Source organism: Panthera leo, chromosome A2 (assembly GCF_018350215.1).
Source record: "Panthera leo isolate Ple1 chromosome A2, P.leo_Ple1_pat1.1, whole genome shotgun sequence".
Classification (NCBI taxonomy): domain Eukaryota; kingdom Metazoa; phylum Chordata; class Mammalia; order Carnivora; family Felidae; genus Panthera; species Panthera leo.
The window spans coordinates 17961422-17986058 of NC_056680.1; the positions used below are offsets into that span (position 1 = coordinate 17961422).

The following is a 24637-nucleotide window of genomic DNA, read 5'->3' on the forward strand; positions in this document are numbered from 1 at the left end:
CTTAATGTCTTTGAAGAGTAGAAGTTTAATTCTGATGAAGTTCAGTTTATCAATGTGCTTTCATTGTCTTATGTAAGAAATCTTTGCCTAAGCCAAGGTTGCAAAGATTTTCTTGTAGAAGTTTTTAGTTTTACATTTAAATCTGTGAACTATTTTGAGTTAATTTTTGTGTGATATGAAGTGTCCAAGTTCTGTTTTGTTTTTGCATAATGATGTTCAGTTATTCCAGAACCATCTGTTGAATGTTTCCTCTCTTGAATTCCTTAGCACCTTTGTTTAAAATTAACCATAAATGTCTGAGTTTACTTCTGAATTTTATTCTGTTGCATTGATCTTTATGTCTGTTTTTAAGCCTGTATGTACCCTCCTGCCTTGATTACTATAGCTTTATAGTAAGTGTTAGAGTCAGATGGCATAAGTCCTCCAACTTTGCTCTTCTCTTTCAAGATTGCTTTGGATATTCTGGGTCATTTCCATTTCCATGGATTTTAGGATCAACTGTTAATGTGTGCCTCTTGCCCCCCACCCCCGAAAAAAACCCTGCTTTGATTTTGATTAATTTTGATTGTCTTCAGTCTGTAGCTATGTTGTTCAGTATGGTGGCTATGAACACATGTAGCCATTGAGATTTGAAATGCGGCCATTTTGAATTGGTATATGCTGTGATTCTAAAATATAAGTGTACTTTTCGGGCACCTGTGTGGCTCGGTTGAGCGTCTGACATCGGCTCAGGTCATAATTTCACGGTTTGTAAATTCGAACCCCATATCGAGTTCATCGCTCTCAGTGCAGAGCCCACTTCAGATCCTCTGTCCCCCTCTCTCTCTCTGCCCCTCCCCGGCTCATGCTTTCTAAAAAATGAATAAATAAATAAAACATTTAAAAATAAAATAAAAGTGTACTTTGAAGATTCATATGAAAAAAAGGATGTAAGGGGCGCCTGGGTGGCTCAGTTGGTTGGGTGGCCAACTCTTGATTTCAGCTCAGGTCTTAATCTAATGGTTCATGAGATCAAGCCCCATATTAGACTCCGTGCTGACAACACGGAGCCTGATTGGGATTCTGTCTCTGTCTTTCTCTGCCCCCCCCCCCCGCCCCCCCACGTGCATGCTCACATGCTAGCTCTCTCTCAAATAAACTTAAAGAAAAAAGATGTAAAATAAAATAGTTCTTGAATAATTTTTTGTGGATTACCTGTTGAAATAATATTTCAGATATATTGGTCTAAATAAAATATATTACTAAAATACATTTCACCTGTTTAAAATTTTAGTTTTCATTTGTTTGCTGCTGTATAGAAATACGTTTGATTTTTGTGTATTGACTTTGTGTTTTGTTATCTCATAATTCATTTATTCTAGTAGTAGTTTTTGCATATTAGGATATTCGGAGTAAACAATCAATTTTATCTAAGAATAGAGACAGATTTGCTTCTTTTTCCAATCTTTATTTAATGTCTTTTTTTTCTTTTCTCTTTGCCCTATTGCCCTGGCTAGGGCCTCCAGTATAATGTTAAATGGTCAGGATGGTCATCTGTGCCATTTTCTTGATCTTAGCATTCAGTATAATGTTTTTTCATAGGTGCCCTATATCAGATTCAGGCAGTTCACTTTTTCTCCCTCACCTCTCAGGTAATTCACTTTTTGTCCTGATTTGCTGCAAATTTATATCGTGAATGAATTTTGTCAAATGGGTTTTCTGTGTCTGAAATGATCATTTTTTCCACCTTTATTTTGTTAATTCAATGAATTACAATAGTTTTCACATGTTAAATCAGCTTTCCATTCCTTGGATAAACCTCACTTCATTATCATATATTGTCCTTTTTCTATATTGCTGGATTTAATTTGCTAAAATATTTGGATTGATTTTTGTGTTTATGTTCATAAGGGATACTGGTCTGTAATTTTCTTTCTGTTATATTTTTGTCAGATTTTTATATCAGGGTTATTATGTTAGCTTCATAAAATGAATTGGAAGAAGTATAACTTCCTTGAGTTTCTAAAAGTAAGGTTGGTGTTGATAGAATTCAACAGTAAAAACTTATGGGCATGGGAATTTTGTGAGAAAATTTTTGATCATAAAGTCAATGTCTGTAGTAGATATAAGAGCTATTCTGTTTATCTTCTCTATTTTGTGTCAGTTTTGCTAAGTATTTTTCAAGAATCTTGTCAATTTCACCTAAGATTTAAATTTATTATCCCTTTTTCACCCATTATTGGTCATTTGTATTCTCTTTTTCTTAATCTAGCTAAAGTTTTTATCAATTTTATTGATCTATTTTTTTAAGTTTATTTATTTTGAGAGAAAGAGTATGCAAGTGAGGGGTGGGGGGCGGGGTGGGGGGAGGAATCCCAAGCAGGCTCTGCCCTGTCAGAGTGAGGCTTGGACTCATGAACTGTGAGATCATGACCTGAGCTGAAATCAAGAATTGGGTGTTTAACTCATTGAGCCACCCAGGCACCCCTTGTTGATTTTTTTGAAGAATCAACTAATGGGGTTTGTTAATTTTCTTTTTTTTTTTTTTTTAAGTTTTTTAATATTTATTTTGAGAGAGTGAGAGCAAGGGAGGGGCAGAGAGAGGGAGAGAGAAAGAGGAAATCCCAAGCAGCTTCCACGCTGGCAACACAGAGCTTGGCACAGGGTTTGATTGAACTCAAAAACTGTGAGATCATGACCTGAGCTGAAATCAAGAGTCGGGCGCGTAACTGACTGAGCCACCCAGGCACTCCTGTTAATTTTCAATATTATTTGGTTTGGATTTCATTTATTTCTTGTTTTTTTTTTCTTTATTATTTTTTTCTTTTCACTTGCTTTAAGTTTTATCATCTTTTTCTAGTTTCTCAAGGGGGACTTAAGGATTTTATTTCCTAGTATAAACATTTACAGTTGTAAATTTCTCCCTGGCATCATGTTAGCTGCATCTCACCAAATTCTGTGGTATTTTCATTATTCAGTTCAAGACATTTTCATTTTCTTTCTTTCTTTCTTTCTTTCTTTCTTTCTTTCTTCCTTTCTTTTTTTTTTTTAGTGTTTGTTTATTTTTGAGAGAGAGAGGAGCACACACAAGCGGGAGAGGGGCAGAGATAGAGGGAGACACAGAATCTGAAGCAGGCTCCAAGATGGGAGCTGTCAGTGCCTAGCATGACACAGGGCTTCAACCCACAAACTGTAAGATCATGACCTGAGCTGAAGTTGGACACTTAACTGACTGAGCCACCCAGGCGCCCCTCAAAACATTTTCTAATTTCTCTTGTGATTTATTTTTTTTTCTTTCTTTAAAAAAAAAAATTTTTTTTTAGTATGTATTTATTTTTGAAACAGAGAGAGACAGAGCATGTGCAGGGGAGGGGCAGACAGAGAGGGAGACACAGAATCCGAAGCTAGCTCCAGCCTCTGAGCTGTCAGCACAGAGCCCGACGCAGGGCTCAAACTCGTCAATCACGAGATCGTGACCTGAGCAGAAGTCGATGCTCAACCTACTGAGCCACCCAGGCGCCCCTCTCTTGTGATTTCTTATTTGACACACCAGTTCTGCTCAGAAGTATGTTCTTTAATTTCCAAATATTTGCTACAGAAAAGGGCATTCTTGGCAGAGAACAGTTAGCAAAGTGCATGGGGATGCTAGAATCACTTGGTCTGTTGCTGGACTCCAGGGCACAATGGTTCTGATGACTTCCACTAAGGGCTTCAGGTTTGTCTTGTCAGTACTGGAAAGCAGTAATGGGTTTTAAGCAGTGTGGGAACTGATCTTGGCAAGATGTAACAGCTCTGTAAGAGCTGTCTTAATACTTTTCAGTCAGGGTTTCAGGAAGGTAATCCTAAAGGTTATGGAGTGGAGGGGTCCAGACAATAGTACTAATAGGTTGCTAATTTCTTGATCAAAACAGTGTAGCAAGGGTTCATCTTGATTCTGCTGGAAGATTCTGTTCTCCACAATTGAAAATATAGAGAAGAATGGAAGACTCCCCAGTTGTGAAGTATTGACTCTGATAGATTCTGAATAACTCTTTGATCATTAGACAGTAATGGCATGAAAACTCAGGGAGTTCTTTCCTGCGAGAGTTTAGCTGTTTGTACTCTTTAATGTTTTAATATCCTCCCCAAGGTTTGTCTTGGCCCTTTTGTGGAAAATGGCTTAAATAGTGCCCCTGCCCCCAACACACATCCTTTTCTGCCCCCAAATCACCTGTGGTTGCTTCCTCTGAGATACTGCTGGGGTGTGTGTGCAGTCAGTTCTCTCTTGTGACCCCAAATCAGGGATGAGGTAGCCTCACTGCTGAGACTCCTTTTTTTAGCATAAATTCTTCTAGGTCCTCTTCCTCTACCCCTGTGCTGTTTTTGCCAGAGAGCCTTTTGGAACCTGACTTCCCTATAGATTCCCTGGTGTCCATTATAGGGCAAGGTGCAGTCACACTGCATTTTGCTTAAATTGTCTCTGGGTGTCTTCAGGCTTATATTGGATTATTGAGGGAAAGAATCCCTGATTTTCTGTGATACACTGTGGACACAATATGGGCCATTTTCACACCCCCATCTGTGACTTAGGGATCACAGTAGCACTTCCTGCAGAAGGCTAGTGGGGGGTGCATACAGCTGACGTGTGTGTGCCTACTATCTTGTATATATTGACGTATTCTTGGCTGTTGGCACTGAAAGAATAGATTCCTATCACTCCACTGTCAGTTCCATAAAGTGCTAGATGTATCTTCTCTTCACATAATCTGTTCTCACCAAAACTCAAATCTGCTGGGATATTCTGAGCTGGTCATTAGTGGATTTGCAGTCATTAATAAAATTTCTGTTTCAACAGAAGGCCAGATTTTCCATAGGTGGGCTGCACCTGGTGTGCTAATTCTGAGGTTTTGTTGTTGCTGTTAGTGCTGTTCAAATCAAGGGATCAGACGAGGTAGAGTGTTAACATTCTGTTTCTTAAGGAAGGTTGAAGAATTCCATCTTGAAAATCCACAGATTACAGACATGATATCATTTAATAATTGGTGTCATTGAGTGGTCCCCCTGTGTCCAGTAAAGTTCAGGATTCTGTGGATGAGAGGCAGCCTGACCCCTGTCTCAGCTTAAAGGCTTCACCTAAGCCATCAATGGTGAGAAAGGGGAGGTGGCTGTTAGACATGGCCAGGACTTCTCTGGGTTTCCCAGATGGTTTCATACCACAGCATGGCAAGACATTTAGAAGTCAGGACAGACGATGGTGTAGGTCTGACTGGGCTCCATTAGGTAAGAGATGATAGAAAAGGCTGTGAGGAGGTCATCCAAAAACAGTATCACTGTCAGGTTTTTAAGAAAGTTTGTAGCCAGGAGCTACATTCAAGACCATTATTTAAGTTTAAACTGTATGTTTTGTCTCTTTTCATTTTGTGATAGTGGTTTGCTGTGGATAAATAGTTTTGTTATGGCTACAGTGAGGAGAAATGTCAGTTATAATTCAGGAATCCTAGACCTAAAGTCTCCATGGTCCTCAACAAGAAAATACTACAGCAACATGCCTGAGTCTGATGCCTCTTCCCATTCATGGAAGAGAAGTGGGGACCCCCATCCTTAGTGAAGTGTGCTGTCTTGAGACCTGGGTTTTCTCCAGATGTTCCTGGGCTGCAAGACAGAAAGGCATTCACTCAGTGCACAACCTTTGATGCTGATTATGCACTGGGACATGCCCTTGCTTAGTAAGTTGCATCTGTCTCCTTTCAGGAGTAACTTGAGCTCTAGGAGCAGGGGTTGCAAGTTGGTCACTGTGTCTCCCCTCTCTGCAGTTCTTATTTGTGGACCAAGCATGTACTACCTTACGGTTCCTTGGTAGCTCCAGTTTAAAGACTCAGTCCAGTAAACAGAGTACTAAGGTTCTGTGTGTTCTCTTAGCTCCCTGGCCTCAAGTGTGCTTCTCGTTTCTCCTTGATTTAGTGGCACCCTCCTGCTCTGCAGTGCTCTCTCTGGGAAGCCTCATCTAGACCTCCAAACACAACCCCATCTTCTGTGGCCCTACCCTACTCTTGACAACCTCAGGCTGTTCCTTTTTGTAACTAGTCTGCTTCCCCTATTAACAGGATATTGTGGCTATAACATGTACATGCTATCTTACTACTGGCTTATTTAGCCTAATATTAAAATATGAACTTCTTCCTATGTCAAACTTATTTCTGTAACATCCTTTTCAATGACTGCATAGTTCATTGCATGGATATGTCATATATTATTTACCTAGTTCCTTTTTATTAGACATTTAGGTTATTTTTAATTTTTTACTCTTGTAAAACACTGTGGTACACCTATCCTCTATGATCTCTTCAGAAAAATTTACAGAAGTAGAATTGCTAGCTCAAAGCACTTCTGAGACTCTGTGACAGCCATAACCAGTGTGCTTGAAAAACATTTTTTTTTTTAATTTTTTTGTTTATTTTGAGGGAGAGACAGACAGAGTCTGAGCAGGGGAGGGGCAGAGAGAGAGATACAGAATCCAAACAAGGCTCCAGGCTCTGAGCTGTCAGCACAGAGCCCGATGTGGGGCTCAAAGTCAGGAACTGCAAGATCATGACCTAAGTCGAAGGCAGACGCTTAACCAACTGAGCCACCTAGGCACCCTTTTTTTTTTAAATTATTATTTTTTCAATGTTTGTTTATTTTTGGGAAATAACAAGTGTGCTTTAAAAGGTAGGGGCCACAAAGACTGCCCATAGACTTTTTTCCCCCCAGTTTATTATTTTGAGAGAGTGAGAGAGAGAGAGAGAGCGCGCGTGTGCACATGCAGGAGGAGCAGAGAGAGGTAGAGAGAGAGAATCCCAAGCAGAATCCGCACTTGTAAGCACAGAGCTTGATGTGGGGCTCAATCTCATGAACAGTGAGATCATGACCTGAGCTGAAATCAAGAGCCAGACACTTAACTGACTGAGCCACCCAGGCGCCCCAAGGCTTTTAAATCTTCCTGCATTCAGGGCTCATTGGTTGGCAGGAATTTGGAGATTTTATACAGGTGTGTGTTGTTTTGCTGGAATTATACAAGAAGTCCAAGCCTAGAGATTTTCTGCAAGTAATGGGCCTAACTAGAGTTGCACTTCCCATGTGTGGCCTCCTACAGCAGCTTGAGGGAACATAGACCACTTTAGAGAACACAGCTTTTTTGCTTAAATTGAACACTGGATTGTTAACTGTAGACAGGGAGGTTTTGCTTAAGATTCAATTCAGATTGATTTCTTGGAAGGGTCATTAATGAAAACAAAGAAAAGTTAAAGAGATCTGGGAAATCACTAAGGTCATAAGAGTCTGAACTTAAAAGATGAAGCAGAGAACCAAGAGGAAGAATTTGGAAGTCAAGCCTGGGCCTGCTATAGACATGAATGTGTATGCACTTCTCAAAATGTGAAGCTCTGTGAAAGAAACTACAGTTGTAATTTGATTTTTTTTTTCTTTCTTCTTTTTAGGTATCTCATTCAGTTGCTAAACTTATATTAGTTAATTTCCACTGGCAAGTTGCAGAGATACTGGACAGGTAAGGTGTTTGGAGAAAGAGACATGGCATTGCCCATAGCTTCTTTCTCTGCCCACCCACCCAGTGGTGATTATGTTTTGGAGTATATCCTTGCAATGTGCATATTATATATTTAAAACACTGGATCATATTGTATATCCTTTTTTCCTCTGTGTATATGGTGAATATTTTTCCATGTTTGCATTATATTTTTTTCTACCTCAGTTTTATTGCTGGCTTAGTATTTTATCACATAGATGTTCCATGCTTTTTCCTAACTCCTGTTGTAGACAGTGAAGTTAGTTCAGTTTTTTTATGCCTTTTTAAATTTGTAATCAGTGCCCTTCTAGATAACACTTGCCAACATCTCCATTTGTTTCTTTTGGATATATCAAGTGAGGAATGCAACATACTTTTGAATATTACCTTCAGAAAAGGTGGGCCAGCTTACCATCAGAACCAGAGCTCTTGGCTCTGATCTTCAAGTCTTGAGGTATCCTGGAAGTTCTCAGGAGGAGGGGTTTCTCCTCCTCCTGCACCCTCTGGGACGAGTCCCTGTGTCCCACCTTCATAGGCATGTGCTTCTTTCTAGCTTAGGGTTTCTTATCCTCAGCACTCCTGCCATTTTGGGATAGATAACTCTTTGTCATGGGGACACTGTTCTGTGAGTTGTAGGAGGTTTGGCAGAATCCACTTGAAAAGACAAAATAACAATAAAAAATGTGCAAGGGGCGCCTAGGTGGCTCAGTTGGTTAAGTGTCCAACTCTTGGTTTTGGCTTAGGTCAGGATCTCACAGTTCTTGAGCTTGAACCTGAGCCCCACATTCAGCCCCACTGCTCCTATCAGTGCAGAGCCTGCTTGGGATTCTCTGTCTCCCCCCCCCCCCCGCCCCTCCCGCTCCCCCCCCCAAAAATAATAAACTTTAAAAAAATGGGCAAAATACCAAACAAGCATTTCACAGAAAAGAAAGCTCAAATGACCATTAACATGAAAAGATACTCAACCTTCATAATAATCTGGCACACTGAAATTAGCACCCCCAGTCTGTGAAATCAAAAAGATCAGCAGATAATGCCAAATAACCCCTAGAGAACAAAACTGCCACTGGTGAGAATCACTGGTTGCCGCTCCTGCCCTTTCACACCACAGTGAGTCTTTTTTTGAATGGTGTGATCCATTTATCTTCAGAGGAAGGAAGGTCATACCTTTCCTTTTCCAGGCTAAACATAACTGGGATGGCTGTACCCACTGGAGCAGCGTAGCTCACTCAGGAAGGAGCAAGTGTGCTCCTGATCCCACCCACTGCATTCTCACTCTCACTCTCTATCCTTAAGAGCCGAATACATTTAGATAGACTTCTGTGTGAACTTCCATTGTCTGCAGTGCTGTTTCTACTACTCACAATTCTGGAACCATGTAGGTTCCAGCAGTGGGGTACCTCTCACTGCCCAGACTCTGTAGCCTAACTTGGGAAAGGACAAGATGGCTGCAGATATTAAGGTTACTAGCGTGAGAAGTAGGAATAAAAGCAGTGGAAGGGAGGCATTCTAAGTGAAATAAGGAAGTCACACTTACATGAGACATTGTTCCCTGCTCAGATTCCTGATTTTTGGGTAATGCATTTTCCTGGGTTTTGTGTGGCACTTTCATTGCCACAGGATAATTGTTTTTATTTTTACTTTTTAAAATTTATTTATCTTGAGAGAGAGTGTGTGTGAGTGAGGGAGGGGCAGAAAGGGAAAGAGAGAATTCCAAGCAGGGATTCTCTTATGTTATGCTGATAGCACAGAACCTGACACGGAGCTTGATCCCACAATCATGAGCTCATGACCTGAGCCAAAATCAAGAGTCGGACACTTGACTAAGCCACCCAGGCACCTGTTTTTATTTTTATTTTTTTAACATTTATTTTAGAGAGAGTGAAAACAAGTTGGGGAGGGTCAGACAGAGAGGGAGACAGAGGATCTAAAGTGGGCTCTGCCTTGACAGTAGAGAGCCCAGTGTAGGGCTCGAACTCATGAGCCGTGAGATCACGACCCAAGCCAAAGTTTGATGCTTAACTGACTGAGCCACCTAGGCGCCCCTTTTTTTAAAAAAATTTTATTTATTTGTATTTTTATTTTTTTATGTTTATTTTTGAGAGAGAGAGAGCACGAACAGGGGAGGGGTAGAGAGAGGGGAGACACAGAATCTGACGCAGACTCCAGGCTCTGAGCTGTCAGCACAGAGCCTGATGCGGGGGCTCGAACTCAGGAATGGTGAGATCATGACCAAAGTCAAATGCTTAACCGACTGAGCCTCCCAGGTGCCCCTGTTTTTATTTTTAAATGTATATATTTCATACCTCATTCCCAATTTTGATTATGAAATACTAATTTTTCAAAAATGTATGTGCACACGTGATAATGTATAGGTTTTAAAGAATGATTAAGCAAACACATTTAAGTGTCCATTCAAATAAGAAGTGGACATTTTATTCTGAAGCTTCTGGTGGCAGTTCCTGCTTAGCCACACCCCCTTCCTTCTCTGAAGCAACCAGTATCTTGAATTCAGTATTGATCATTTTCTTATTTATTCTTTTTAATTTTTTTTTTTTTTAATGTTCATTTTTGAGACAGAGCATGAATGGGGGAGGGTCAGAGAGAGAGGGAGACACAGAATCCAAAGCAGGCTCCAGGCTCTGAGCTATCAGCACAGAGCCCGACACGGGGCTCGAACTCACAAACCGTGAGATCATGACCTGAGCCGAAGTCGGATGCTCAACCGACTGAGCCACCCAGGCGCCCCTCTTATTTGTTCTTAAATTATATATCCTTTACTTTTGGATGTTTTTAGAACTTTACAGACATGGAATCATGCTGTCTGTATTCTTAAACTTTTTAAATTAACAAGGTTGCATCTTAAGACATCCTATCCATATTCCTGTCAACATTTGTGACTGTGAATTTTAGTTTTTTGTTGTTATAAATAATGCAGCTCTGAAAACTCGTGTGTATGACCGCTAGTGTCATATAATTTTTCTAGGGTTGAGTGTAGGAAGTGAGTTACTGGGCAATAGGGTGTGTGTTTCTTTAGCTTTGCTAAATGACAAAATGTTTCCAAAGTGATTGTACCATGTTATATGCCCACCAGTGGTATGAATGTTCCTGATACTGTCACCCTTGAAGTTTTACAATCTGGTGGGTGGGTATAAATGGCATCTAATTGTTTTTAATTTCAGTATCCCAGATTATTATGGAGGTTGAGCATCTTTTCTCGTTCATGGCCGTTTGTGCTTTTTTTTCCTATGAAATGCTTGTTCTGTCTTTGTTTTTTATTGTTATTTTGTCTTTTCAAATGGATTTGTAGAAAATTTGCTTTTATTTATTCTGAGTATCAGTCTTTTGCCTGTTATGTATGTATTGAGTTACCTTCTATTTATTTATATAGCCGGGTTTTTCACTTTATGGTGTGTTCTGATGAACTGATATCCTTTTTTTTTTTTTTTTTTTTTTTTTTTTTAAGTTTACTTATTTATTTTGAGAGAGAGGGGTGGGGACAGGGACAGAGAGCTGAGAATCCCAAGCAGGCTTTGCACTGTCAGCTCAGAGCTCGATGTGGGGCTCGAGCTCGTGAACCACCAGATCATGACCTGAGCCGAAGTCCGATGCTTAACCAACTGAGCCACCCAGGCACCCTGAACTGACGTTCTTAAATGTAACATAATATTTCAGAGTTTTCCTTTATGCTTTTTTTTTTAATTTTAATTAAGTTTTTATTTATTTAAGTAATCTCTACACCCAATGTGGGGCTCGAACTCATGGCCCCAAGATCAAGAGCCACATGCTTCTCCCCGATGAGCCAGCCAGGAACCCTGTATACTTTTTTCTGTGCCCTTTTTTTTTTTATGTTTATTTATTTTTTTTTTTCAACGTTTTTTTTTTTTTGTTTTTTTTTTTTATTTTTTTTTATTTATTTTTGGGACAGAGAGAGACAGAGCATGAGCGGGGGAGGGGCAGAGAGAGAGGGAGACACAGAATCGGAAACAGGCTCCAGGCTCCGAGCCATCAGCCCAGAGCCTGACGCGGGGCTCGAACTCACGGACCGCGAGATCGTGACCTGGCTGAAGTCGGACGCTTAACCGACTGCGCCACCCAGGCGCCCCAATGTTTATTTATTTTTTAGAAAGAGAAAGAAAGAGTGCCCTCAAGCAGGGGAGAGGCCAAGAGAGGGAGAGGGAGAATCCCAGGCAGGCTCCACTCTGTCAGTGCAGAGCCTGAGTTGGGGCTCGATCCCACAAACCGTGTTATGAAACCTAAGCTGGAATCAAGAGCTGGCTGCTAAACCAACTGAGACACCCATGTGCCCTTTTTTTATTTTATTTTTTGAAGATTTTATTTTTAAATAATCTCTACGCATAGCGCAGGGCTCGAACCCACAACCAAGAAGATCAAGAGTTGCATACTTTACTGACTGAGCCAGCCAGGCACTTCTGCATTTTCTATGTCTTAAGATATCATTCCCTGTTCTGAAGACACAGAGCTGTTTGCTTATATTTCATGAAAGGGATTGAAAACAGATATGGTATTTCATAAGTATTTTTCTTATAGTTTCGTATCTTTGAAGCAGGGTTATTATTCTCATACAAATTGAGAACTAAAAAGTTGAAAGAGGAAAAAGTATTTATACAAAGGAAAAGGAAGCTTGGTTCTGTCAGACAGTAATTAGAGACAAAGACACTTTAGTGCAACTGCAGCACTTGTTGGTGTCTTCTGATTTTGTTCACAGGTTAAAATGCTTATCTTCATTTCTGATTCCCTTTATTTCTGCTTGTATTTTGCAGATACAAGTCTAATTCTGCTCAGCTGCTTGTTGAGGCTCGAGTTCAGCCCAGTCCCTCGAAACATGTGAGTGTCTCCCATTTGAGCAAGGCTTCTCCTGACACACATGGCTCTTGCTGTGGCTTAAGGTGTTATTGAGAACCATCTTGCTTTGTTTCTGGTACAGCATGCCTGAGATTTTTGTTCCAACATGGACCTAAATCTTCCATTTCCATTATAGTTGGAAGAGTTTCCTCATGGATGGAGAATAAATCATTGCCAGTCCTGGGGCCCTCTCCAGCCTCACCTTGCTCTTTACACTTACACACAGCCTGCGTTCCATTCCTGCTGGGTTCTTTGGTGTTCCCAAGCTTACTGCACGCCTCTTTGACTCTTCTCATGCTATCCCCAGCTTGGAATGTTCAGACCCTGTCCCCATCTTTGTCTGTGGGAGTGGAACTCATTTTTTAAAGACCCAAATTGAGCTGTCTCTCACAAAGCCTGTCTCCCGTGATCTCTCCTCTCCAAAATCCTCTAGTTATGCCTTGAAGTCTTTGCGTGTGTGATGTACCGACTCACTCATCCTTTCAGCTCCCCTACCACACTGTGTGTGCTTTAAGGATAGGAACTATATCTTACAGTGTGCATGGCAATTTCCTGTGTATTTAGGAGTTAGCAAATATTTTCAAATAAATAAGGCCATGTTGGAAACACTCTTTAGGAGGAATAATTGGGGCTCAAATTGCCACTTCAGTAGTTCTTGGGAGAACATTTCTAGGAGCATACTAGATAAACATGAGAATACGGTCTTTTTCTTCAAATTGTTTTTTGTATTCCCAGTGAGCTAACCAAGAACCTAATAGTGGACTTTTCCATCAGTTTGTGGCTTGGGCCAGGGGTCCCCACATTGTCTTTGTCTGTCAGTTTGTGTAGCATGGCATGGATTCTGGAGTTCAAGCTTTGCGGTTATTTGCCCACATCCTAGAAGGTTTCTTTCCTAGTAGGAGCCTTCCTCATCCTCTAAATTAATTGTACTCGATATCTCTGCAGTATGCTAAGGATGAGTTGTGACTTAGTAAAAGCTGTAATATTTTGTGTTTTGGGCATTAATAATGGGGAAAGCACTGTCTTTGACAAGTAAACCTGCAATGGGACTATTAGAAGCTTTACACGCTCAGCTCAGCCTCTAAGAGCCTCTATAGTACTTGTTGAGGGACAGCTGTGTTCATCAAATGGGGCAGTTTATAAAAGAACCCAGTAGCCTCTAAAAGCAGAAGTTGAACTGAATGACCTCTAAGGACCTTGGCAATTTGGAAATCCTGAGCTTTTCAGCCTGACATTACAAACTACTGTAAGTTTTCCATTCAGCCTTCCTCTGCCTCTCTGAATCCGAGAGATTGTCCAGGGCGAACACTCAGGCACCATCTCCTTTAGGAAGTCTTCCTCATCTATGCTTTCTGTTCAGAACTCTTGGGACCCGTAGAGCCCACACATTTCAGTTGAGCTCTAACACTTGTTGCAGGGTCAGAATCACTTCCCAAAGACCTAGCTGTGTGAGGCACCCCTGTGGCCTCCCAGACTCTAGAGGCTCCTCTTTACTCATTCTGTTCCGCCTCTCCCCAGGTTCCCACAGCCCACCCTCCTCACCACTGCGCAGTGTGTATGCAGTTTGTGCGGAAGGAAAACCTACTTTCTCTGGCCTGTCAGCACCAGTTTTGCCGTAGCTGCTGGGAGCAACACTGCTCAGTACTTGTCAAGGACGGTGTGGGTGTAGGTGAGTTTGCCACAGAATTTGTAAAAGGCTAGCATGAAGTATTTATCTTCAACTCTGCCCCTTTAGGTACTCAGGTCAGCTGCGTGTTTTCTTCTGAGCCTGATTGAGGTTTTTATTGTCAGAACCATTGGTTCCCATTGGTTCAAGCTTGGAACCAACCAACAGGTTGATTGGTTGAACAGTCGCAAGGTTTTTCTCAGTCCTGAACAAAATGAGATGATTAAGGCTATTGTTTGGGCATATATGTAAACATTAGTGTGAGTGCAAGGCTCCTTTTTGGGAGAACTGTCCTTAAGCTGCCTACCCTATCTTGATAGCCCAAGTGGCAACCATAACTCAGAAACACTCAGAGATTGCTGCTATTTAGGTAGCATAATTCAGATTTGGTGATTGGTTCTAGGAGTATTTGTTAGAATATGACTTGATATTGGATCTAACTTAGCATCACATTAATGGTGTCTGCAGAATCTCATTGTGTTGGGTAGAAATCACTTGCACATAATATTAAACATCACAAAATGAAATTGTTAGCCAAGAACCATATAGGTTTTTTTTTAATGTTTATTTTTGAGAGAGCGTGCACTTGCACGAGTGGAGGGGCAGGGGAGGAGTTGGGCAGAGAGAGGAAACAGAGGATCCAAAGTGGGTTCAAACTCCCAAACAATGAGGTCATGATCTGAAGTTAGACACTTAACCAACTGAGCCATCCAGGTGCCCCTAGGATTTTTCTTTTCTTTTTTTTTTTAATTAAGTTCTGTGCCCAGTCGGGGCTTTAACTCACGTCCTCGAGGTCAAGAGTGGCATGCTCTACCAACTGAGCCAGCCAGGTGCCCAAAGTACTGTATAGGATTTTTTAGATGATACTGCCTTTTTAATGGTGCTATTTATTTGTGATTTATATGTAATTTGAGAGAAATCTTAGTTGCATCATTGTAAACATATTAATTTCTCTCTCTCTCTTTTTTTTTTTTTTTAATACATTCTGTGGCTTCAAGGGTTTCCTATAAGGAATCCTATATGGAATTTGTTGGTTGAACTCAGTGGGGAAATATATTCTTGTTGTGTCTTCTGCGACGCAGTTGTCCATCGTGTTGCCTTTGTTCAACAGGAGTCTCTTGCATGGCTCAGGACTGCCCACTGCGAACACCAGAGGACTTCGTGTTTCCATTGCTGCCCAATGAAGAATTGAGAGACAAATACAGGCGCTACCTCTTTAGGGACTATGTGGAGGTATGACCAGCCCCTGTTGTGCCTCTGTCTTCCTGGACCTACTTCCCATCCATTCTCATCACAGTTACTTTGTAGACTAAGCTGCCATTAGGTGCTGTATTTTTTTTTTTTTTAATGTTTATTTATTTTTGAGAGAGAGACAGAATATGAGTGGGGGACGGAGCAGAGAGAGAGGGAGACACAGAACCCGTAGCAGGCTCCATCTCTGAGTTGTCAGCACAGAGCCTGACGCTGGGCTCAAAATCACACACCATGAGAGATCATGACCTGAGCCGAAGTTGAACGCTTAACTGACTGAGCCATCCAGGCGTTCCTACATGCTGTAATTTGAAGAAAGAGCTGCACAGCTTTTTAAAAGTTTAGAAACCACTAAAGTGGTAGTGAAAGAACATACGCCCTGGAGTCAGACTGACAATAACGTGAATCCCACGTCTCTTACTTCCTCACTGTGTAGGCTTTGACCCATTATTTTACCTCTCTGAACCTTGATTTTCTCTGATAGAATGGTCAGGCGTGCTCACCTTCTACCCAGCTGCTTAACAAGCTGTTGTATGTCAGGGGATGAACATGAGTCATGGAGATCTCAGGAGTTGCTCTTGCATTTGGTTCCCTGTGTGATTTAGCACAAAGAAGGGGTATTGCTTCTTGTGCAGTTTAAAAACCTGTCCAGAATTCCAGCGTTTGGAGTCCATCCCCTCCATTGGGCTTCCAGTTGAGACTTGCTGCTTTCATGCAGCACAGTTTTCATCTTTGTCTTTTGTGCCTGAGCTTACTGGATTGACTCATCTCGGTCTTCTCATGCACGTGCTGTGGGATAAGCAGTGCCTTGTTCTTTGTGTTGTTTGCTGCCTTTGGTACATGCGTGAGGGTCATCGAGCCTTTCAGAGTTTTTGTTTTTAGGGAAAATTGGTGTGTGATGTAATAATTCAGTATTTGTATATGTTATAAAGTGATCACCACAGTAAGTCTAGTTAACCATCCATCACCATATAATTGACCCCCTTCACCCATTTTACCCATCCCATAACTCCCTTCCCCTTTTTGTTTTGTGTTTGTTCATTTTGTTTTTTAGATTCTGCCTATAAGTGAAATCATATGGTATTTGTCTTTCTTCGTCTTACTTCACTTAATATAATACCTTCAGATGCACAGCTGATTGGGCTGCGTTCCTTTCCAGACCTGGTACCTGTGCACTTTCATCTCACAGACACAATTCTGTATTCCATTTTGTGATCTAGCCTTAAGTCATTCCAGTGATTTGCTGTCTAGTTTTAGCTGAACGTTAGAGGTCTTCAGTATCTACCTAATGCTGTTCCTTGTGGCATCCTTTCTGAATTCCTATAGCCCTTTGATGGAAGTCATCAGCTGGAAGAACAGAAGGTGTTTGAGCTCTCAGGGAGGTCTGATTTGGAAGCAGTGAGTAGGGGATGTCCTCATTGTTTCCCCTTGGTGTGTTCACAGAGTCATTACCAGCTCCAGCTGTGCCCTGGTGCAGACTGCCCCATGGTTATTCGGGTACAGGAGCCTAGAGCTCGCCGAGTACAGTGCAATCGGTGCAACGAGGTCTTCTGGTAAGAGTGAGTGTGAGTGCTGAGCAACCCTGGGCTCCTGCCTTGTCCTCCTCCAAAGCACCACTGCTGTTGCTGTGGGTGAGGGTGGGACCGGGAAAGACAGGGTCTTAGAGCCTAAACAGCAGCTCTGCTCCAAGTGGGCTCCACTTGGGCAGTGCTCCAAGTATGTACCCAGCATCTCACGTCCCATGGGATGTTTGACAGTGCTCAGAGACAAAAAAAGTGGCACAGATTCTTGGAGACTATGCTGTGGTTTATGCTGCTAAGACTCATGGCACAGAGATTGTGTCTATGTGGGGGTGTATTTGCCTGCACAGATAATCCCATATCCCAAATCCCTGTATTTGAAAGCAACAATCTTCAGCATCTGAATCTTTCTCCATGTTGGCCTGCGTAGGTTAATTTTAAAACACTGTAATTCATAAAAGTAGTTTACATCTACTTGGAGTTTATTCCATTTGATAGATATGGGAATAGCTAACGTGTACTGAAGGCTTACCATGGGAAAGACACTATTCTCATCATGTCAACTTCATTGTCACAACTCTGTACAATTGATACCATTACCCTTATGTTCTTGGGGAAGAAATGGAGGTGTGCAAGGCAATGGCAGAGCCATAATTTAGGTCCATATCTATGTCTGTCCCTAATCATGCCTCCCTAGAAGATTCATGGTAGCGCTTCAGAGAAACTACATGGAAAGTGTGTGTGTGTGTGTGTGTGTGTGTGTGTGTGTGTGTGTGTGCGCGCGCGCGCGCATGCGCGCGCATGTGTTCTTGCCTTTCAAGACATTGTTGAGGGAGTCTGTGGCTTACCAAAGGTTAAGAACCAGTAGCATAGTTGCTCTCCATCATTTGTGTCACTTGTTATGAACTTGTTCCCCTGGGGCATTTGTTAGACTGTTTGCCTGAGAGCCTTCACTACCCAACATAGTATTGGCTTGGATAAAGGGAAATTAAAAACACAGAACTGTAGCCCAGTGAGTGTTGGAGTGTTTTTCTCTTCTGATTTTAAGTTTCAGGCATCGTCAGATGTATCATGCAGGCAGCACCCATTCTGACAGATGTGCATACTGTGTGCATCTGGCTGGGAGCTAAGTCAGGGCTCTCGGAAAGTGGATCTCGGTTTTGCCTGGGATCTGAGCTAAGTTATCTGTCTCAGAGCACCTTACCATGCACTTTGAGTAAACTCTGAATTTGACATCCTTTCAAAGAGGGTTGACACCACACAAGATATTTAAGACAGAAATGTTTTATTTGCGTGTATTGAGAGTATATCTTAGAAGTGCTTAGATTGAAGAGAAATTCATACAATATTTTAAGTATAATTCTGGGTAAGTAAAGATCCCAAAGGCCTTGAGAGGTAACTTTACTTCTTTGAAAAGCTCTAATTCAGTATCTTTTGGCTTGGACAGAAGGAAAATTGAAAACATAGGACCCTGGCCTAACAATTATTTGAATGTCTTTCTTTTCTGGTTTTAAGTTTCAAGTGTCGTCAGATGTATCACGCCCCCACAGACTGCGCCACAATCCGGAAATGGCTCACGAAGTGTGCAGACGACTCCGAAACAGCCAACTACATTAGTGCTCACACTAAAGATGTAAGGACTGTATCTTACCTGTCATGGATCTGCCCTCCTTAATGCTGCCTAGGTCCTCGCCTGGGAGGCTGGCTGGCTTTTTGAGTGCGGAACACCCAGGGCCCCAGGGCCCTTGCTGAAGTCTGCAGACCCTTTCCCAGACTTGGCAGAGTTGGCAGCGGATTATCATAGTATGCGTTGGATGCATTTATTTTAATAAAATGCTGACCTACCTGGAAAAGTTTGACCAGTAGAAGAACTAATTAGAAGAAAACCAGATTTTGTTTTAATGCCTCCCAGGCTTTAATAGCCCTGGGCGGGAGGTGGTTGATAGCAACACATAATAAAGAGCGAGGCTTTCACGCAAGCCTGGGCATGCCCAGTTCTCATTCTGAAACTTCCCATGGGAAAACATGGCCCTCAGCCCCTTGAACCCTGGGTGACTTGGCACCTATCCTATGCCAGTCATGTGCTGAGTTGCTGCACTCACAACACAGCTGTGACTGTGACATTAAACATAGTCTACTTCGTGGCAGTGGGAGAGCAGAGCGTCATACTGGTCTCTGCATTGCTGCCTACGTTGTGGCACCTCTCAAATGATAACAGGTGAGCTTTAGAGGTTGTTTCCTTGCTCTCTCGTGGAGGCAGAAGTCCAGGCAAGCTGACCAGGACGTGGTCTGGTGTGGCAGCTCTTGTGCTGCTTGGCATTCTTTCCAAGCAGGAAGACATTGTGCTGACTCAGCTTGTGCTTAATCTGAGCAGCCTTGTGGCAGAGACAGATGGTGGAAGACTTAGTGGGGCTCAGCCAGTGCTTGGAGTGTTTCAGAGCCAAATGTGCTGACCTCATTTCCTTGAATTGCTGTTCCAGCCTCAGCGACCCGCCACATTTAAGTGAGATGCTCCTCCCCAGAAGGGCTCGCACGATGAGCTGCTGGGCACGGGTGCCAGGAGCTTTGTGTAATTTGTCTTAGAACCAGCCTGGTGGTGTGTGAGCCTAATGGCGCCCTTCTGTCTCCTCAGTGTCCAAAGTGTAACATCTGCATTGAGAAGAACGGAGGCTGCAATCACATGGTGAGCAGAAGCCTATACCCTTTGCATATGTGCCATGGAGCCTTTGGTCAGCGTGCCCTTAACATGTTCTCTTCTGTTTCCCTCTGACAGCAATGCTCCAAGTGTAAACACGGTGAGTCCTAGGTGTGGTGCACAAGGCCCAGCAGCACAGTCTTGTGCATGGGTCTCCAGTGCTTGTTTAGTGAGTGCTTTTGTAGTAAAGTGACAAACAAAGGGCAGCCTTGGTCACTTATAATCGCCAGCGTAAAGCAGCTCTTGATTTTTGACTTATTACTTTCTGGTGCCTCTTATAATCCTGCTGCCATCTCGCTCACACATATAGTCAGAAGTGAAGGTTGGGATGACTCTCTGACAACCTCATGATCCTCAGTCACCCAAGAAGATTTCAGTGTGTTCTTTTTATTTTTGCCAAGGCAGGTAAGTTCGGGGCTTATCTGTGCTACTTTACAGATATCTTTTAGAGCAGCTGTTTTATTGGAAGGAGTAACATAATAGTCTTCCTTCAAGGTTTTATAAAGTTTCCACAGGGTCTTTTGATTTGGCCTTTCGGATCTTCTTCATCCATCAGGAGTGGCTTGCATAGAAGGACCTGTTGGTTTTGCTTTTCTTCCTGCAAGATCAAATAAAGAAATAAAATCCAAGTAGAAAGTATGTCCAGACAAGTCTACACAGCAGCTTTGATGCTGACCAGGGGGCCCTGAGGGTTTCTCTTTGTAAGGGTCTCATCTCATGCTATTTTTCCCAGGAGCCCACTGTAATCAGAGTGAACATGGCAAGGCATTAGAAGGAAATAGCGATTGAAGTGTAGAATGAAGATAGACCACTGGTAGTGGCATATTTCCTCAGTGGTATCCCACCCTGTGCATTTGAGTGAGAGGGACGTGTATCATCTACTTAGAACAGTGCATAAGACATGCATACGGTTTAAAGAGAAATGACAAAGTGAACACCCCATCACATTCCTCACACTCAAGAAGTTCCCTGTGTGTCCCTTCCCATAGTCTCCCCATCCCTTACCACCCAGAGTTACTACCATCCTTTGCTTTGCTATATAGTTCTACCACCTATACGGGCAACCCTAATATTTACGACCATAGCAAGCACAACCTACCTGATTAAGGAGATCACAGTTTTGCTGCTATTTGGTGAGGGCTTCCAGGAGAAGGGAAGCGAACAACCTCTAGGTCTCTGGGTTTGGCTTTAGCTCCTCCACGTTTTTATAAGAGGTCTTTTTGGTAAGTCAGTGAGCCAACTTGAATCCTGGTAAAACAGAGTTTACCCACTGTCGGTGTCTTTGGCAGAGATAGGTTATAGATCAGGTTTTGGCCATGTGACAGACTGGTTGGCTCCTCTCCATGAGATGGTAATTGTTGGATGTATAGTAGATCTTTATTTTTCCCTCTTTGCTTCCTTAGTGTAGAAGCAGACTTATAATTCTGAATATGAACTATTGGGTAGCTGTTGGTTTTATAGAAATGTTCTTTTTTAAATAATGACAGAATAGGGGAAAGCCTTTATTCCCAGCTTCATGTACAAAATCTTCTTAGGACGGGTGTTACGAGGGTGGAGGTAGTCAGGAGGGAAATACGTGTTCTGGACGAACAGATGGGCCTCATTGGACAAGTTTCTGCTTCCCAGTGGCATTGACACAGCATACTAGTGGTCTTGTACAGTCAGCATCTACCTGTGTTGGGTTAAAAAGGCACCAAGCTTATGTGCTCATGGAACTGAGAGGTTCCTCTGGCTACTGTTCATATCAACAAGAAAAGGCTACAGGGACAGTGGGATGTGACAGAGAGGAGATGTGCACATTCCATCTGGAAAACGGTACCCTTGGGAAGTTCTGGTCAGGTGACAACCCCACCCCACTCCCCTCACAGGATCTGTCTGTCCTACTGCTTTGCCTGTGCCTCTGGAGGAATGTGATCTGATCTTGTGGGTGTAAATGCCTCTTTCTCCATCCTTCGCAGACTTCTGCTGGATGTGTCTAGGAGATTGGAAGACCCATGGCAGCGAGTACTATGAGTGCAGTCGGTACAAGGAGAACCCCGACATTGTCAACCAGAGCCAGCAAGCCCAGGCCAGGGAGGCCCTCAAGAAGTACTTGTTTTACTTTGAGAGGGTAGGCATCTTCTGCAGCTGCTCCTCGGGGTTGGGCTTCTTCCAGTTGGCCTTCTGAGGTAGAATTCCCAGTGACTGGTGTACTGGTATGTGCACACGGAAGTCAGGGAATGGAGCTCCTTCAGTGGACCTGAGTGATACCTCCATAAATGTGGCTTTCAGGTTCCAGAGAGCAGCCAAGACCAACAAGCTCTTTGAATGATGGCTGAAGGACAATGAGGGGACCATCAGTCTTTTCCATCCACTATCATCTTAATCAGATTTAGAGGGCAGTTCTTCCCAGGAAGACTCTTCAGAAGCCCACAAGCATGGCACATTTGGTATCTAAGCACAGTAGACCAATGGGTACCTAGCCTTGTTTAGTCTTCAGGGTTGGAGCCCTATTGCCCTAGAGGGTAGGGTGATCTGGCAGGCAGACAGGGTTAGTAGTGTGGACTGAAGAAGTCCTCCTCCTGCACTCTCAAGGACACACAGTCCCCATAAGTTAGATGAAGCTGTGGCCATCCTGTGCCAACCAAGGTGTCAGCCATTCTGAACTTCTGTGTGGACTTCTGCTCTTTTCTCCTTTCTCTGTACCCTGTAGTGGGAAAACCACAACAAGAGCTTGCAGCTGGAGGCACAGACGTACCAGCGGATTCATGAAAAGATTCAGGAGAGGGTCATGAATAATCTGGGGACATGGATCGACTGGCAGTACCTACAGAATGCTGCCAAGCTCTTGGCTAAGGTGTGTACTGCCTCACTCTTCTGATCCCTGGTCCAGCGCCTGTCTCTGTCAGGCCCAAACCTCTGAGGATGGGAGACATTGTATGGGGCAAGGGAACGCAGTGCTGTGTACAGCTCTGCACGCTTCTGCTTATGGGCCCATGTTTCCTTGGGCTGTGTCCCCTGAGGACCCAGCCTGCTGCAGGCAGTGAGGGGCACTTCCAAGAAGAGGATTCCACTGCCTCTACCCCAGGGAAGGAACTGCAAGCCATTTTCTAGTTCTCCTTAGGGAGAACTCAAACTCTTTTCTTCTTTTGTCCCATCCACACATCACTCAGAGGGAGCTAAGAGATTGTGTGTGTGGACTCTGATGTCTGACTCGAGGGAAGAGCCTTTGAGGCAGCTGCTGGTAATAAATCAGAGTTTAAAAAAGCAACTGTGGGTTCTTCTGTGACCATTTTTGTTTCAGCTTTTCCCATGTTATCTCCCAATTAATCCGTGATTTAGCTCGGCCTCATTTCTTTTGGGCCCACACCTACAGGGCCAGGGCCAGGGCCAGGGCCAGGGCCAGGCTAACTCGCATGGTAGGGTAAGAATTGTGGGAGCTGCCTGAGATGCATGTGGGTTAGGTTCACAGGCACAGGTGCCTTCTCTCTCTCCTATTGCAGTGCCGATACACCCTGCAGTACACTTACCCATACGCGTACTACATGGAGTCTGGACCCAGGAAGAAATTGGTAAGGCCAGGCAGTCCTCTGCTCTGCCCTCTTAGCTTCACAGGTGCCCTTGTCTACTAGCACTTTCCAGGAGAGTGGGGACCAGACTCTAGCTATTGGGAGGGCAGAACAAAACTGTCAGTTTTTTTAAATATATATATATATTTATTTTATTTTATTTATTTTATTTTATTTCATTTTATTTATTTATTTATTTATTTATTTATTTATTTATTTATTTATATCCAAGTTAGTTAGCATATAGTGCAATAATGATTTCAGGAGTAGATTCCAGTGATTCATCCCCTAAAAACTGTCAGTTTTTGAAGTTCACTTCTCCTCTAGGCATCTTTAAATAGACTGCATGCCCTGGCATTCTGTGTAATAGTAAGGTAGATATGTCAAAGCCCCTGAACAGCTATATTTATAGGGCAATTGGCTAAAAAGTTCTGTGGTCACTTGGAAGGCCAGCACCCATGCCTGGGAGGATCTCCAGCATGCATGTCTCTGAATTATAGTGGACTCTTTTACATCTTTAATTCTGTATCTTAGATATGGGTTATTTCCCCCAATTATAAAGTAATTCACATTTATTTAAATGTTGGAAAACATAGAAAAACATTTGCATCGTCCATAATCCCACCAGAAGGAAATGGCCACTGTTAGCATTTTTCAGCCTTTTAGAATTATTTTTATCTATTTAATGTTAATTATATATGTCGCATTCAATTGTTATAACTGCTTATTGTTGCAGTTGTCATTATTTACCAGGCTGGTAAATACCGGTTTTAATAATAGGATAAATGATTTGTTATATGGTCATACCATCATTTGGGCATTTATTGTTTCTGACTTTCATTATTACAAATAAGACATTGAGGAACATTTTGTGTATAATTGTACAATGGGTATACAATTACTAAGTCAGATGGTTTGAGTATTTTTAAGACTTGAAAAGCTGAAAAACTGAAAGATTCTGTGAACGCCATGTCTGTGAAGATCCATTGTGATTTGCTTCTGCAACATCTGTTTCCCTGTATGTTGGGAGCATTCTTTTCAGTGGCTTAAATTTTCCCCCTGTCTTTTGGGGTAGAGGGTGAGTGTAGCCTTGCCACTTGGCTGTGCTCCTCAGGTAGCCTTTTGATCGGGTTCTGGCTCTGGCTCCAGGAACTAACTCTGCTCGCTGAGGACAGTGTCAGGGTTGTCGGTAGCTCTTGCGAGCCTGAGGTGCTGCGTCTGCCCCTCCATCTGCAGGCCCCGCCCCGGCTGCAGCCCCTCTCCTTTTGACCCTCCTGCTCTGCCCATACAGTTTGAATACCAGCAGGCTCAGCTGGAGGCTGAGATCGAAAACCTGTCATGGAAAGTGGAGCGCGCAGACAGCTATGACAGAGGGGTAAGTGCTGCCCACTTGTTGGTCCTTCTGTTGCAGGCCAGGGAGGACTGCCGTGTTAAAAGTGACAGGGTTGTTAGCATGCGGCCCAGAAGCTGCTGCTGAGAAGGGTGGGGAGGGCAGAACCTTTGACTCCTCATAGCCCCTGACATGGTGGACATGGCTTTGGCTGCTCCCTGCGTGGGACGGCCGTGCGAGCA

The 24637-nt window shown here is 42.9% G+C and overlaps 1 protein-coding gene across 5 annotated transcripts in view; it reads left to right on the forward strand.

The window, feature by feature from the left end:
- Positions 1-24637, forward strand: part of ARIH2 (ariadne RBR E3 ubiquitin protein ligase 2) — a 49103-nt gene that overhangs the window by 22115 nt on the left and 2351 nt on the right. For all 5 annotated transcript variants that reach the window (XM_042929278.1, XM_042929274.1, XM_042929276.1 and 2 more), the window contains 12 exons: positions 7434-7501; positions 12304-12367; positions 13904-14054; positions 15163-15284; positions 16746-16855; positions 18338-18455; positions 19455-19505; positions 19596-19617; positions 21476-21627; positions 22210-22353; positions 23000-23068; positions 24357-24440. In XM_042929278.1, coding sequence (XP_042785212.1) covers positions 7434-7501; positions 12304-12367; positions 13904-14054; positions 15163-15284; positions 16746-16855; positions 18338-18455; positions 19455-19505; positions 19596-19617; positions 21476-21627; positions 22210-22353; positions 23000-23068; positions 24357-24440 — 1155 coding nt within the window. The remainder of the gene's footprint in view (positions 1-7433; positions 7502-12303; positions 12368-13903; positions 14055-15162; positions 15285-16745; positions 16856-18337; positions 18456-19454; positions 19506-19595; positions 19618-21475; positions 21628-22209; positions 22354-22999; positions 23069-24356; positions 24441-24637) is intronic.